Source organism: Lycorma delicatula, chromosome 6, assembly GCF_047948215.1.
Source record: "Lycorma delicatula isolate Av1 chromosome 6, ASM4794821v1, whole genome shotgun sequence".
In the NCBI taxonomy this organism is placed as follows: domain Eukaryota; kingdom Metazoa; phylum Arthropoda; class Insecta; order Hemiptera; family Fulgoridae; genus Lycorma; species Lycorma delicatula.
Genome location: NC_134460.1, coordinates 104,473,179 through 104,491,428, shown reverse-complemented (window position 1 = coordinate 104,491,428; position 18,250 = coordinate 104,473,179). Strand labels below are relative to the sequence as shown.

The window sequence follows — 18,250 nt, the reverse complement described above, 5'->3', positions numbered from 1 at the left end:
GAAAAGAACCTATCTTTAACTGAGATAACTAACTGAATGTCAGGAGGTTGAGTTTCAAAAAATGTTGTTTGAACAACCTTATATAACTGATGAACGGAGGAATGGCTTTTGATATATGTTGCTGCTTTTTATTATAACATTATGTTTTTATTACTTACCAATTGACTTCAATCTCTTAAATTTTGTTAAATGGTTAAAAAGTAATAAAAATAAAGTAAAATGATTAGGAGGTGGTTAATAAGAGCAACAGTCAGGCAGACAAAAATGTTACTCACATACACTCTTAATTCCATAAAGGTTTTCTTTTCCTCAATCATCTCCTGAGCAATTAAATATACAAAACAGAGCCTTAATGGATTGCCCTCCTTGTATAGCACAGCTGTTTATCCACAATAATTATTAAATAGGATTAGAATTAAAATTAGATTCTTAAAATACTCCATATAAAACAAACTGCACAGTAATCAAGGACAACTTTACGTACTAAATTCTGTAATTGTACCAAATACTAATATACATTTTAGAAATTTTTTTGATTAAAAAATTTTTACCGTCATTAAAAGGAATTCATCAACTATGCAAATTTGATATATAACCACAATTTTAAGTAAGGCTAATTATAAGTTCTTATATAAAACAGAATAATTCAATTTCTACATAGAAATATGGAACGATTATGCTTAGAATTACCAGATGAGTTAGGAAAACCTGTAAATGGTCAGGGAACAGATGAAAATACATGATATCATTGAGAAAGTTAAAGAATTAAAATGGCTGTGGGCAGGCCACATAGAAACAAGAACTGATGTCAGATAGATTAAATTAGCACTTGAATGGTTACCAACAGATATTAAATGCCCAAAAAATATATTAAATGCTCATTAAATATTAAATAATATAATATAATATAATTAATATAACAATATTTTATTATATTATAATATTTATTATATTATTTTTATAATAATTAATAATAATATAACAAAATATTAAATGCTCATTGGATAGATGATGTTATCAAGTACATTAGACTGAACTGGTAGAAGATCATATAAGACTGTTTAGTTGGAAACATGAAGAGGCTTCATCACTGTTGCAGTGGACTGATAATGGGTGAAATGATGATGAATTCAATGTTCATAAAGGAGAACCTTCTTGGATAAAATGTACCAATTAAATGAGAATACAATACTACCAACTTTGCATACACTACCAAATGTATCCTTCTTTCTCACATTTTACTCAAGAGTGAAAACTTTTGATGAGGATGAGTAAAATATAAAACTTCAACAGAATGTTCTGTCTTTTAACTAGCCTTACTGCAAAAAAAAAAAAAAAAAAAAATATTTCATAAACAGTGTGTATTGATATTATCTGTAGAAATGTTTAGTAATATATGTATGTAAAAATGCATATTAACATTTGTTAAATATTCTAGCCTATATTATCTACATTAAATACCTTAGAGCATTTATTAAATTAAGCAGTAAGTGTGCAAATAGTATAATTTTTTCTAATGTGATGTACACTAGATATTTAAAATAAATGAGGTAAGTTTTACATGATTCAAAAATATCTATACTTGATATAAAGAAAAAGCTTAATAAAATTATTAAAAAAAGTGTGCTAATTTTTTACATACCTTCAGAAAATATTCCATTGCCAAGATTTGCATTAGGACGAATTCCTTTTTTTACTTCTTCAGGTGTTTGATTTTTAAATGGCTGATTAAGAGCAACAAAATGCATTGAAAATCCAAAAACAAAAATAGCTAACACAGCAAGAAATCTACCTAAATCTTTCATTAAATTACCAATAATAATAGCCCACGGACCAAAAAGATAATGAAAAGAAAGGAAATCAAGAATTTGAACACAAGCAAGAAGAAATGATAAAGCAAACAATTGATTACGTAAGTAGAAAAGGGTTGGCCAATACGGCCTATCCACAAAATGACCAAGAAGATGGAGTGCTACTCCAAAAATACCAAAAATTAGAACACATATTTTAATCCATCCGAGTCCAGTTTTATCACTCGGATTTGTTAATTCTGAAAGCAATAAACCAGATAGCCATACTAAAAGTGCCCATTCATACCAATATGGTATTATTGTTGGTCTAACAACTGGAAAAATCGGTGTGATTCCAGTAAACATCAATAGAAACATTAAGTATATATGTGATGTAAGATAAGACATAAATTTGATAATAGGTATCTTATAATATTTGTGTCCTAAAGATAATGTAAAATAAATCCAAACTGGAGGGCAGATGATAAATGTTATAAAAAGTAGCATAGTTTTCCATGCAGCCCATCCAAGACTTCCTTGCCATAATTCCTAGAACAGAAATTAGTAATAAAGGTGACAATGAGTTAACTGAATATTTTCACAAAACAAAAAATACATGAGATTTACTAATACAAAATTAAGTGTTAGTTTTCCTTCCAATGGTTTACAAAAACTAGCTCCAAAACCAAGAAAATGTCATGACATTAAATATCTTAATGCCTAAAACCCTATTTTAGTTTGTGCATGGTCTTCAAAGGTAGAAAGAACATTGTTCACATTATATATGTTAATGGAGGGGATAATAAAAATGTTATTATTATTATTTCAATTTTTCCTTTTGTAGTAGAAATGCAACATTGAAAAGATTATTTTTCAACTGAATCTACTTTCTTTTTTTAACAAACTAAATGTGAGAAAATATTAATGTTCTATGATAAAGTTTCTGCCCAAACATAATAATCTCTCTTTATGTTGTAACTAAAAAAAACTAGATAAATTATAAGAAAATTTACATAATCAAAACTTTTTAAATAATACTGTCAAACAAGTTATACATTTTAATAATTCTTGGTGCATAATTTGAACGTTTGAAAATAAACTATACTTTAAATGAGGTAGAATCATTTATTTTTCCTTTTTTCTGTTTAGCCTCCAGAAATTACTGTCAGGTATTACTTCAGCAAATGAATGAGGATGATATGTATGAGTGTAAGTGAAGTGTAGTTTTCTACAGTCTCAGGTTGGCCATTTCTGAGATGTGTAGTTAATTGAAATTCAACCACCAAAGAACACCAGCATCACAATCTAGCATTCAAATCCATATAAAAGTAACTGTCTTTACTAGGACTGAATGCTGGACTCTGGACTTTGAAATCAGCTGATTTGCAAAGATGCATTCATCACTAGACCAATCCGCTGAGTTAAGAATCATTTATTAACCTAAACAATCTAACTTATCAATATCTAAAGGTTGATTTTACCTTATCAATGTTACTTAAAATTTTATAGACTACTAAGCAACATTGCCAAAAAATACTAAGTACATAATTCTAGAGTTCAATGACTATTTCCTTCCTCCATCAAAGCCATTAGATGTTACAATGAAATAGGGTTCCTTTGGAACCCTATTTCATTACACGTTCACTGTTTAACTTTTGTTTACATTCCTATGATAAGGTTTAACTGGTTTACATACAATAACACATTTCTAACATTAAAACTAAAATAATAATTAAAAAATACAGTCAAAGCTTAACATGAAATTTCATAAATTATTTATAAAAGTTTTCTTTTAAGTAAATTAAAAATTCACCAAGATTCATCTTCTGCAGCATTAGGGAATACAACTGAATAATAAAATTTATTTGTTTAAAATTTCAAAACATTAAAATAAAATTAAAGCAAAACATAAGGCTGAAATCTTTTTTAAAATATTTTAAAAACCTTTTTTTTTAATGCAATTAAATTTCCGAAAGTATGTAGCTCTTCAGTTCCTGATATTCTTAGTGTGTTGAAGCAGGGTCAGACTGTTTACTTAACTGATAAGGTAGAAGAAGGGATCGAGGAAAATTGAAAAGCTTGAGTGTTAAGAAAGGACCATCAATCCGTTAGGGTAATTTTCTATCTTAACCAGGGTCTCAACAATAAGCCATTACTCAGTTGTGCTGATCTCAACAGCGTCAACCTAAACTGTTATCTTTTAATGACTCGTCAATTACACTGACAAACTCTACAAATCTTTCACTTTTTAATAAAGATTTTTTTCTATAAAATAACTTTCTAGGCTAGAAAGTGAATATTTTGGTCAGTCTGGGCAAGCTGCTAAATTAAAATTGTTAAATTTCCATTCTATAAAATTAAAAGCTCTTCAAACAAAACTCACATTTAAGATAATTCTAACACTTTTTTTTGTTTATGATTCAAAATAATATTTATAACAATTCTCATGAATTAGCCCAAAAATATCAAGAGTTGACTGTACATTATAAATAGATTCATGAATTTTTATTGAATATTTTCAGGTAGCCACATGTAACTGAAATCATGGCTAGCAATTAAAATATATTGCCATGAAGTCTCTTCTCTAACTCAGGATACAGGCAAAAAATTACAAATCAGTAATTACGTTTTTATATAATTTTTTTTTTTTTTAATGAAATAAAACATTCATTAATGGAACAAACCTGTAGATATTTCTGTACAACAGTATGTGAAATGACTTCTTTCTGTTCATTTTCAATGAGAACATCAAGAAATTCAATATTTCTCCTATCTGTGGCAGTTAATATTCTTCCAGCAGTATCAGCTCCTGCAGCAAGAGCTAACAATTCTGTTGCCATACTTTCACAAAGTTTACCAGCTGCAATCAAGTCTTTTGCTCTTTCTTTTTCCTGAAAAGTAAATTAAAGATTATCATATTTCAAAGTACTATCATAAAGTTTTTAATCGTAGAAAGTTGGTAATTTATTAAAAGCATTTTTATTATTTACAAATATTTGAATGAAACTTCAGTGATTAGAAGCTACAACTACTCTTCAAACATCATTTCATAATTTATTACTTAAATTTAAGATTAATGTATCAGATAACCATTAAACGAATTAAACCATTAAACGATAAAGAGTTGTACAGACTTCACTGAAATTTCATTTTGTATATTAATCAATGGGAATGCTTGATGGTAAATTTTAATAGGTCTTGTCTCAATAATATGTAAAATACTAAGTACAGTAGACTGTTATGCTACTGCTTAAGAGTTCCTGTAAGAATCTAGACTCAGAAAATAGAGAAATGGCATACATGGATTGGTGTATGCAACAATACAGATCTACTTTAACACTTTGGTGAAGAAGTAAAAAAAAAATTAATTAATATTTCCTTGGGTATAACACTTACAAAAAATTCATTTAAATTGGATAGTTACTCACCTTATTTGATAAATTAACATAAATATTAGAAAGTTTTGCAGCAACATCAACTGGTGCAGGTGACACAAGAATAAATTCTTGTATTGGTTTATCACCATATTTCTTCCCAGATATCATTAGATTAAAAACAAACTGAAAAAAAAATACAATAATATTAAATAAATAAAATTAATATGTGTTAAAAGATAACATACAGAGAAAAACAGATTAATCATGTTAAACCGTCTACTTTATCTTCAAATGTGTTTTTTTGTAGTTTGACTTTTTGATGGCTCCATCCATTGATCTCTTTATCTCCTATCATCTGGATATTTAAACCCATTGACCTCTACGACTTAATTTCACTAATTTTTTTGAAATCGCCTAAAAGATCTAGATTTAATTATGATGAATTAATAATAATTAATTAATTTGATTTCAATGGGTAGTAATTGTAAAAATAAGTAAAAACTACAGAACATTCTACTTAGCAGTTAGATTACAACAACTTAATAATGGGTTATATTATTAAGTATACTGTAACCTCTGAATAATGTTAATAACAAACAAAAAAGGATAAATAAGTACCTCAATCAGACAACACTCTTCAAAATATTGCTTATCATGGTGCTTTTACTGCTTTAAATTAAATTACTTACTAGATTTAAAAACATAATAAAATCATAAACTAAAGAATCAAAGTACCAGGTGGGCAGGAACTAACTCCCTGTTGAAAATTCTTTATAACTTTTTTAATACTTAACCAATTTTCATGAAACAAAAAGCATTTTAATCCTTATAATGGTAAAATTTATTACATGATATCTCATTTATGTCATTGCAGGTATCAGTGGTGGACCATGGTGCAACGTCTAACCTTCCGTGAACAGGCTCAGCTGGCATCTCGGTACAAAATATGGCGGTTCGTGGTACAAGTACAGAGATGGTAGCGAAGTGTGAATGGATCTTGTGCCTCAGTAGAAGCAAAGACCATATGAAATTGCCCCTCGAAGCTAATAGACACAGGTTCTATATCAGATGTTAGGAGATGCAGTCGCCCCTCAACATTCAAGACGAAGGAAAATGTGCAAGTGATTCAGGAAATGTTTACTCAAACTCCTCAGAAATCACAAAGACAGGCATCTTCGAAAGCGGTTTAATCGGACACACAATCTGAACTATTCTGAAGAAAGAGTTTAATTTTCGTCTGTGGAAACCACATTACTGCCAGGAATTATATATAGGTAATCGTTGGTGTTGGAATATGGTGAGATGATGTTTGCTTGGTATGAAGACTGGTTCAATATTTTCAGTAATATCCTGTAGTCAGATGAAGCCTTGTTTCATGTTACGGGGTTTGTTAACTGGCACAGTTGTTATTATTGGGCAACAGAGGATCCAAGAGTGGTTGTTGAAAAAAGCCAACACCAAAAGGTCACAATGTAGTACGGCATGCATCCACGAAAGTTATGGGTCCATATCTCATTCGGGACACAATGAATGCAGACCGGTACCTTGATATGATTGAAGATTATGTTCACGGTACTGTATCCACATAGGATAATTATAACGACCTAATCTTTATGCAAGATGGGGCCCCACATCACTTTGCAAGTCCTGTCCGTGCGTGGCTCAACACCCATTTTCCAGGATGCTGGTTGGGACATCATGGTCCCCTTGAATGGTCGCAAGGAATCCTGACCTAACACCCTGTGACTTCTTCCTCTGGGTGGACAAAAGAGGTAATTTATCACACAAAATCAAAAACTCTTTATAAACTGGAGGAGCAAATTCGCCAAGTTCTTCGAAATGTACCGCTTGATTATCTGCAGAAGTCTGTCGCAAACATCCCCATCCATTTACAGAAACTGGTGGATAATGGTGGTGCTTATGTGGAATTTTAGCAATGCATAACAATTCTACCATTGTAAGGGACAAAATGTTTTTTATTCCATGAAAATTAGTTATGTAATAAAAACATTATAAACAATTTTCAATAAGGAGTTAATTCCTGCCCACTCTGTAGTTAGACTAGTAGTCATCAAAACTGTTGTACTCTAAAGGTATTATATAAATATATGTATTACAGCTATATGTTAAAAATTAAAATAGAAAGAAAGAATGTTTCATCTTCTAAGTCAATAAATTAGTTATTTATTTATATAATTTATCAATTAACATCAGTACTGGAATGCATTACTGGACAATAAAATTGCATAGTTATATTTATATAATTTGTATGCATTGTCCAGTGTTGGAGTACAATACCGCACAGAAAAATTTGCAAATATATTCATAATATTTCAAAGTTTCAAAACAAAGAACAATCACAATAACAAAACAATCTAAAAATAAAATTAAAATAAACATTTTTAAAAGAATTATATTAAAATTTAATTTTAGAAATCAATACCAACTGAAGCTGCAGGATGCAACAAAAATCAATTCTTGGAAATTAATATGGTAAGTTTAACTTATGTAATTACTGTGTTTTTGTAGTTTATATTTCATATAACACTAAATTTTATTAACACAGTGATCAATATGTTAACAAATATATATATATATATAAATAGTAATGTCTGTGAGTCTGTTTCTCTTTCACACAAAAACTACTCAACTTATTGAGTTCTGCATGAAAATAATTTTATAACTGGAAAGAACATAGAACTATTGCCATTATGAAATGTTTCACAGTTTCAAGATGGTGGCAGTTCTAATGGCTTGTAGTAACAATCAGATTATTTTCCTTTTTTTTATACCACTTCCCAAGGCCAGGCATAAGCATTAACTCAGCCCTGGGAGGTGCCATGGCCTCAAGTTCCTCATGCGTTCTACCAAGCACGACAAAGTCATCCCCAGCATCCCCACCCTAAGAGCTGGGACTTGGTCTTACATTGCCATGCCTCAAATAAGGCACCTTGAAGGGATCTCCCACCGGGACCATGATCTTCCACTGACCTGCCTCTTTGTCAACATTCAACTTTACTATGGCCAAATTTTTCGTCAAATTGAATTCAAAGACCACTTGTAGTATTTGAAATTAAATTTTCTACAAAAAAGGTCCCTTTGACTTTTCTGACATCTCATTCAGTTATCGAGAAAATTAGATTTAAAGATGCAACAGTGTATGGTGCAGCAACTCAACTAACACAGACACTGCCACTGTTACTGTGTGCACAACACAACTGGCTGCACCTGCCTCTGGTTGTTTGACTACACAATGTTAAATAAAAAAATAAATAATGAATAAAAAATGAAAAAAATAAAGTATGGATGGTTAACTCCTCGTAGTGTTTGTCTGGTAATGCTAAGAATCATTCAAAATATTTTTTCTGAAACCCACACACTTCTTCAGATCACTGAAATTTTCAAATCCTTCGCTGACCAAACTACTGCACTGAATAAATTACAGTACACTGACAGTTTTTATAAATTGAACGGGCTTTAATTGTTATTTATCAATATTATTCTCACAAACATGAGGATAATAAACACAATAAGGTCTAGTAAATGGAAAAGGGGTTCAATGAGTAGTGTTTTAAAATAAAATTTCCTTTGATTTATCATTGGAAAATTTTTAATTTTCAAATGTAAGTAGCAAACATCTTATATAAAACAGCAAAAAGTAATAAATTCCATACTTAGAATATAAAGGGATGTAAAATTTTACTATAGCTTCAGTGTTAAACATAATACTATTTTATTATTGATTTTGTATACTATATTTGTCCCAATTTTTTAATAAAAGAGTGTTTATTATTTTGATATCTATTTAGTATTTTAATACCAATTAAATAAAAATTAGTAACATCTTAAACAAGTCATCAAAATACAAACACTTTCTACATATATTTTTCTTATCCATAATATTCATGTTAATTATAACATTTTACCCATGTTATTAACAATATAATACTACAATAATAACTGACCCTTCTATCTTCCATTAAATTGTAAGTGTCATGCTCTTTATTCATAAGGTACATAAGAACATCATTATGCCCTTCAGAGACAGCAAACCAAATAGGTGCTGAACCATAATTTGTTTCTGATTTGGGAGATGCACCAGATTCAACTAATAATTTGACTACTTCAAAACAACCAGCTCTTGCTGCACAGTGCAGTGGAGTCCAACCATTCTGTAATCAAGCAAATGTAATATTTGATTAATTAATTTATAAATTGAATAGAGTTTATTTGTGATATTATATTTATCCTTATAAAGAAAAAATCCTGTTTCTATTGCAACAAAATGATGAGTTTACTTGAGTTTTTAATTTCTGACACTCTGATAATACCATATCTGAAAAAAAGAAGCCAGAATATATGTTCCAACACAGTCAGAATATTTTACTCCAACACAGTCAGTCAAATATCTTATGTATTTTTAAGATTCATTAGGAGGATTCACAGATTAAATGAGTATGAGAAGGAAGAGAAGTACACTTAGAGAACTAGTTGTTAATTTTAGAAACAACATAGTAACAGGAGAGGACATTTTGACTATCAAATTAATTTTATAACACTTTGAAGAGGAACAAAACTACCTATGTGACTAATGTAGATCTTGAGAAGACATTTGATAATGTAGAATGGAAAAGAATTTTTTAAATTTTAAGGAAATTTGATAGAAATTAAGAGAAAAAAGACTTATTCACAATATGATAAAGAATCAGTTATCTATAATAAAATTAGAAAAAAAGCCCAATTTTAATTCAGAATGGAGTGAAAAATGGGCACAGTTTAACTTCATTGTAACTTCAACTTGTGAACAGAAAAAAATATTAAAAGATTAGTTAAACAGAATTTTAAAAAATTTAAGAGTAGAACAATTCAATAATTGCAAACAGAATTTAAAATTTGCTATATTCTTTTGAATAAACCAAAAATGAATTGTACAAAACAGCTGATTTTCATACAGTCTTCTTATGTCAATAAGATTTTGGTCAAATGTATGTGACCTCTAAATTAGAAATTGCAAAAATCTCATTTTTAACCAGAAAAGAGGTAGAATCTCAATACAAAACTGTGAGATGTGTAACATATTTTTTTTTATTATTAAACACTAAAAACTCATTTTCAAAATATTAAAACTTTAGATTCAATGGGCAGACAAAATGTTGCTAATTCAGTATGCTTTTATTTTTATTTTTATTATTATAATATCAATATTATTTCTAAAATGCATCCTGAATAATGAAATATCAATCAACTAAATTTCATTACTACAAGGGTAGAACATATAAATCAGATTTTTAAACAGTTTTAAACAAAAATTTTCCAATAGGTTTTAGTTTCTGCTGTTTTCTTTAAAATGTATTATTCTTAATGAGGAAATATAAAAAAAAACTTTTCAGCAATCAAAGCATAATCTAGAAAAAAACCACATATGACTATAAACTAAACTGTTCCAGGAGAATATTCTAAATTATCTTAAAGCATCAATGAATTTATACACCAGTTGCAAGTTTCAGGCTTTTACGCAGAAACCAGCATTCAAGTAAAAAAATAAAGAACTTAATCTTATTTTAAGTTTAGTTAGTTTTCTTTTTTTGTCTTAAGTCATTTGACTGGTTTGATGCAACTCTCCAAGATTCCATCCATATCTTGTGCCAGTTGTTTAATTTCGGTACACCCCCTACATCCTACAGCCCTAACAATTTGTTTTTTATATTCCAAATGTTGCCTGCCTTCATAATCTTTCCCATCTACCTGTCCCTTCAATATCAAAGCAATTATTCCAGGATGCCTTAATGTGGAACTATATTTTTCCAAATGCTTCTTTCTTCATTTGTCACTTTATCCACCCATCTGATTTTTAACATTCTCCTGTAATACCACATTTCAAAAGCTTCTAATCTTTTCTTCTCAGGTACTCTGATCGTCCAAGTTTCACTTCCATATAACGTTACGCTCCAAACATACACTTTCAAAAATGTTTTCCTGATATTTAAATTAATTTTTGAAGTAAACAAATTATATTTCTGATTGAAAGCTTGTTTCGCTTATTGTATTTGGTATTTTACATCACTCCTGCTTCATCCATCTTTAGTTATTTACTTCCCAAATAACAGAATTATTCTATCTCTATAATCTTTTCTCTTGCTATTTTTATAATCAATAGTCCGTCTACATTATTTCTACTATATTTCATTACTTTTGTTTTGTTCTTGTTTATATTCATGCGGTAGTTTTTGCATAGGATTTCATCCATGCCATCATTGTTTCTTCTAAATCTTTTTTACTCTCAAGTAGAATTACTATATCAACAGCAAATTGTAGCATCTTTATCTTTTCACCTTGCACTGTTACTCTAGATCTAAACTGTTCATTAACATCATTAATTGCTAGATCTATGTAAAGATTAAAAAGTAACGGGGATAGGGAACATCCTTGTCAGATTCCCTTTTTTATTACAGTTTCTTTCTTATGTTCTTCGATTATTACTGTTGCAGTTTGGTTCCCGTATATGCTAGCAATTGTTCTATCTTACACTTGAACCCTAAATTTTTTAAAATGCTGAACATTTTATTCCAGTCTATGTTTTCAAATGCCTTTTCTAAGTCTAATGCTATGTATGTTGATTTGTTTTTCTTTAAACTTCTTTCTTTCTTTTCCTGTAATTACCTTTCAGATAATACAGGATGAATGAGGATGATATGTATGAGATTAAATGAAGTGTGTCTTGTACAGTCTCAGTTCGACTATTCCTGAGATGTGTGGTTAATTGAAACCCAACCACTAAAGAACACCGGTATCCACAATCTAGTATTCAAATCCATGTAAAGCAAGTAACTTTACTAGGTTTAATCTTTTTTCTACTATTAATCTGCACGCTAAAATTGCTTCCCTTGTCCCTATACTTTTTCTGAAACCAAACTGGTCTTCTCCTAACACTTCTTCCACTCTCCTCTCAATTCTTCTGTACAAAATTCTAGTTAAGATTTTGAATGTGTGAGTAGTTAAGCTAACTGCTTTGTATTCTTCTCATTTATCTTCTCCTCCTGCTTTTTTTTGGTATCATAACAATAACACTCTTTTTGAAGTCTGACAGAACTTACCCTTTTTCATAAATATTAACACACCAGTTTGTATAAAATATCTAATGCTTCCTCATCTGCACTCCACAGTAATTCTGCAGATATCCTGTCTATCCCAGGAGCCTTACTGCCATTCAAATCTTTTAAGATTCGTTTTGAAAAATTGTTTAGTTATGAGTGTGTTACTGACAGACTGACTGGAAACAAATCAAAATGATTAATTAAATTACAATAAATTAGAGTAACATTATAAACAATTATTTAAAACTCTACTAACTTTATCTGTAGCATCAATAACACCACCTTGACCAAGAAGTACTTCCACCATTTGATAATGTCCATGAGTAGCTGCTATATGTAACCCTGTTTTACCATGTTTATCAGAACTGTGCAATAATTCAGCCGATCTGCTTAACAATAACCCAACAACTGCAATATGGCCACCAAAACATGCTAAATGAAGAGGATTATAGCCCTGGAGTAACAAAAAAAAATAGATTAGCAAAACATAAAATATTATTAATCATTTATAAGATAATATTACTATAAAATAATTATCTGTACAGTAATTTATGTTGTAGTAATTTCATCATAATTATTGATGTAATATTATTATTATTTCAATAATTCTGACTGATAAATTTTAGCATAATGTACTCTAATGGATTGTATTATTAAGCATAGTAGAACATTGTCTTATAAGAAGTGCAGCATAAGGTTTTTATTCTGGCTTTGCTTCAGATACTATAAATAAATTCAAATGTTCTATTTCATCTCTTTTTTTTCAATAAAATATATATATATATAATTATATAAATACAAATGATTACATTAAACATCAAAATTAATGAACTGATGACGCTATGCACAGTGTAGATATAAAGAAATAATTTCCAATCTAAGTGTTATGTTCTATTGTATTATTTCAATATCCAATATATGTCTGGTCTATATTAACTTAGATGAAAAAGAATGCACTATCAATGTATTAATTTATTTGGGTCAAAATTTTACACCATACAAACAGGATTGCACCTTAGTTGTATACTAATGTTATTAACATTGTTACAATATCAATGAAAACTTTTACAATGGTATTTAATTGTAGTTTAATACTGATTAAAGATTTTGCACTGACTAATAAAATATATATTACAATAAATTGTTTTTCCTCAAGACACTGAAGGGCCACTTGAGAACATGTTCAAATTTATTTATTTATTAACAGTTATCACATAAACTTACTTCAAGGGATACAGAAGTTATTAATATTACAATAATACAAAAACAAGAGAAACAATAAAATAACCATTTCTCACTTCTGTCAAATTATTTTGAGAGTGACGTCATAAAGATTAGATTTGGTTTCTAATACTCCTCAATAGTAGTATAAAAGCAGTGGTGAATTAACCACAGAATTAGTGTTTTCTTAATATTTATACAAATTTACAATTTTTCGCAATTTAAGATGGTTTTTTTATCGCATTTAATTGATATTAATCAGAAAATGTTACAAATCTAGTGATTCTTTTTTTAACTAAATTTATCAATTTGACTGTATAAAATAGCCTGTAATCTGTAAATAGAAGGAAAAGTTTATATTCTTTTGGCAAATAATCAACTACAAAAATAAAATTAACAATTGCTTCTTTTAAAATTTTAGAAATTCTATATAAATGTTTTAAATAATAATACATAAGTGTCCATTCTAAATTTTTTAATAGAAAAACTTTTCAAATTATGAAAAATCCAGAGATTAATTTTGAGTCAAAATTATCAACATGAATAATTAAATAAAATTTTTATTCCAAAGTTACATTCAACATTTTCAATGTAAATCTCATTTATAATGATATTTTCAATTAGAACACATATTTTGATTTCTTAAATCAAAGTTAATGAAAATAATTTTTTTTAGTATAATTTATTCTCATCATACATTTTTATATACTGAGCTTTGTGATTTACTAAAATAAAAAGTTCATTTCAATTTGTTAAATATGCAATCAACATTATTTACAAAATTAAGGGTTTTTTGGCATAAGGAACAAAATATATAATCATAACTTTTTCATGATATTTTCCGTCAGCCACTGATTTATGTGATGCATAGATAAACTTTGAAAAATGTAAGAATTTAGTGCAGGGCACTATTCAACTTACCTAAAATGAGGTAGCTGTTTTCCTTTTGTCTATGGCATCTGGAAAACATCCCTTTTTAACAATAATCTGTGAGTATTCTTGTTCTCTACTATCGCTAATACCTGTTTTCAATGACTGAGAATTGCTGGTAGAAGCTTCCCCATACTCAACACTGACAGCGCAGAGATTGTCCAGAAAGAAATCCAGGTGCGATTTCAAGAACTGAGACGTTTTAAGGATATATTAAACTCATTATGTTTGCATGACTATAATAATTCACCAACAATGTCATGGTAGAGGATTTTTGACTTCCTAAAAATTTTTGTAACATATTCCTAATGACCTTCAGATTGACTTTTCAGTCTGGCTTATCAGTTCCATCATACTGTCCATTTTTAATCAAATTAAGAAGTTTGATTAAAAAGTCCCACAAGGAAGGAATTTTTGTTTCCAAAATAAGAATTTAGGGAGCTACAAAAATTTCTTCCTTGATTTTAATGCTAATAACACAAGGAAATTTTTCTTTCAAATAATGAAATCCAATACCTCAAAAGAAGAATCATCTAACTCCTCATGTCAAACTTCAGTGGCTACCTCATATTCAGATTCATCTTCTAGAGTTAAAGGTACGGGTAAGTCCTCACTATGAGGCACTGTCCTTATCGCAAATAGTAAATTTACGTACTGCACTGTGTGTTTAGACTTACTACTTATTCCTTTTATCTTGATACTACAAAAATAATAGTCTGACGAACAGTCTTGAGGTTCACTCTACACCACTGGTAAGGCAAAACTCATGTGCTGATTACCCCCTAGCTCAGTTAGTCAGGCATTTACAGATCAAAGAACGTATTTGTCCAGTTCTAAACCTGACCCCTAAACTTTACAGCCAAAATATAGTTCATAACATTTTTTGTACAACAGAGTGAAACTTTACTGTTGTTCTTTAATGTCTAATCCTCACTGCACATAACAGAAGCTCTCCAGATCATTTACATACTTTCTTGGCATATTTATTTTCCAACACAATACACTTGACACAGTAACTGTAAATCATATTAAACCAAAGTATGTGCGTATACAACAAACATTTAAATAACAATATTGTGTTAACTACATGATCTGCTCTGTGGTAACATCAGAATCTACAGTAAATGAATCATAATGCATATACAGCAATTGCCTTCATGACATTGTATTTAATACTTAAAAAATATTATCAACTAAAACTGTGAATTATGGAAAAATTCTGATTACATTTTTTAATTCAGCATAAAGAGATTCATTAGGAACACAGTATAACTTTCAAGTGCCAAAAACTGTTTATTAGTGTTTTATTATATCTTCTGCAAATGTCATTAATTTTTCTAAAAGAATAATTTGTCCTAATACAGTAAGATAGACAATGAATATCAAGGAAATCATGAACATATGAAATTTGTGATTTCCTTTCTTGAGGAGAAGCCTCATCCTTTTCAAAATTATCATTTAGAAGCACCTAACAAAAATGTAAACTATTCAACTATAACTCCTTGAGCTATTAAGAGATTAGAATGATACCAACAAACCCACATTAAAAAAAAATATAGATTATAAACTTACATTTTCTGTAGTTGATGCTTCAACTTGAACTCCAGCAGAGTTAAGCAATAATCTGACAACATTTTCATTACCAGAATATGAAGCTAAATGTAATGGAGTCATACCAGACTCATTTCCTAATTCTCCAACTAAACTTGCACCTGATGGTGGATCTGATTTAACTGTAGCTGGTACATGTGCTAATAATTCTCTCACAGTGTCTGGAAAAAAAATGTTAATTTTTAAAACAGGATATGACTCTTTTATTATTTAAGATGCAAAAATTACTTAGAGATTTAGTTACTCCAACATTATACAAATTGTATTTTCCTATGTTAATTATTAGCCCATAAACTGGAAATGTTTCTAAAAAAAAAATGTTTAATTAATATTAAGTGGCATCAATTAATATGGTCATTAAATAAGAGCATTAACCACGGTTATAAAAAAATTAATTGCCAAGAAACTATCTCCAACATTGTTTAAATTGAGGGATCTATGGAACCTGTTCATTAAACAGAACTTCAGCTAAAGGTTGTTAGCATTTTACCTGAATTTATCACCTTTTAATTTCCAAAATTCAACTCCTTATATCTTTAGGTGTTGCAGATCAAAAATATGGTGAGGGATGTAGTTTATCATTAAACCCAAATCTTATAAAATACTATTTTATATCAAACAAAAATGCTTTTAAAATTTCACATCTTTACGAGATGATGAAAATGACACAAACTATTCAAATTCTTATCAGTTTAGCTTCTTATGTAACACTCTGTAGAGAAAACTTACTTGAAAAGCAGGCCAAATATTCAACAGTACAATAGTGTGTGGTACAATATTAGGTTATACTAGCCTTATTTTTATTCTACGCACATACATAACAATTTAAGATTTGATAAAAAAATACAAAGAATTTTTAATTTTTATTAATTCATCAATATTTATTTTGTCACCTTCAAACTATTCCTTTTCAGATATAATACATTTGTGCCAGCGCTTTTTCCAATCTTTGAAGCACCTCTGGAATGCAATTTCTGGTAATGCATTTAGCCCCTTCAGCGCTTCAGCCTTTATCTCTTTAATGTTGTCTTTCACGGAACTTTTCAGCTTGGGTAATAGGAAGAAGTCACAGGAGACCATATCCGATGAATATGGATACAAGCATCATAATGGTGTTGTTTTTGGCTAAAAATTCATGAACAATCAGTGACGTGTGAGCAGGTGCATTATTATGGTGCAACTGTCATGAATTGTTTTCTCACAAATCTGGGCATTTTATTGAGATTTATTGATGAGACATATACAAATGACGTAGAACCTCCAGGTAGAAATCCTTATTGACTCACTGATGGTGATTCAGCAATTGTCTATTTCCTTACTTTTTTGACATTATCAAGGTTGTTGATGTACTGGGATGTTCAGGGTGCTTAACATTTTCAACATTTTCAGAGCCCTCTTGGAAATAGTTGTATCACTTGAAAATGCTTGTTTTATTCAGAGAAATATAGCCAAAATCATCATTCAACATTTCCAATGTGGTGCTGCACTTTATTCCATTCTTAAAGCAAGATTTAATATAAATTCTTTGTTCCACTTTTTCTAAAGTTAAAAATCACCAATCATAATAAAATACATGCAACCTTTTCAACAGCCAACAATAAACTATGCATCCAATATGGCTACCAATGTAAACATATATTAGGGACAAGTGTACTAAAACAACAACAAAAAATTGTGACGAATGGAATTATAAAGCCTGGGAAGTTTTAAAATTTCACATTTTTTTTTTATCAATCTCATATATTATATTTTTATTATTTGCATATATTTTTGATTCACTAATTATTGATAAGAAGGTAAATATAGATTTTTTACCTGTATTAAATTAGTTTTCATAGTCATTTTAATTCAAAACACAGAGTGATTACGAATAATTTACAGAAAATCTAATTTTTGTATGCATAGGCAGTAAATAATATAGTTTTACAGTCAGTGATTTTAAGTTGATATAACTGTTGCTGTTGAGGTCAATATTGATTACTGTGTACTACAATCAGTCTTGCAAGATGGCCATTACTATTGTGAGAAAACTTTTCATGTGCTCAAATTAGCCAAAACAAACTGTTATTATGATACAGCAACATACCATAAGAACAGTAAACAACATCAGTAAAGGCAGTTCATCTGTAACTGGAAAAAGTATTAGAAAAGACAGGATGTCTTTATAAAAGAAAAGTTCTGGTAAACCTTACATGTCATAGGAAAAAGTTAATCATGTTCATGCCAT

General features: G+C 29.3%; 1 protein-coding gene across 1 annotated transcript in view; it reads right to left on the bottom strand.

Annotated features, from left to right (window-relative positions):
• Positions 1-18,250, bottom strand: part of nompC (no mechanoreceptor potential C) — a 243,395-nt gene that overhangs the window by 40,639 nt on the left and 184,506 nt on the right. The window contains exons 18-23 of the mRNA XM_075369639.1: positions 15,985-16,184; positions 12,518-12,715; positions 9,133-9,339; positions 5,219-5,350; positions 4,475-4,681; positions 1,643-2,339 (exon numbers count right to left, since the gene is read on the bottom strand). Of these exons, the coding sequence (XP_075225754.1) occupies positions 1,643-2,339; positions 4,475-4,681; positions 5,219-5,350; positions 9,133-9,339; positions 12,518-12,715; positions 15,985-16,184 (1,641 nt within the window). The remainder of the gene's footprint in view (positions 1-1,642; positions 2,340-4,474; positions 4,682-5,218; positions 5,351-9,132; positions 9,340-12,517; positions 12,716-15,984; positions 16,185-18,250) is intronic.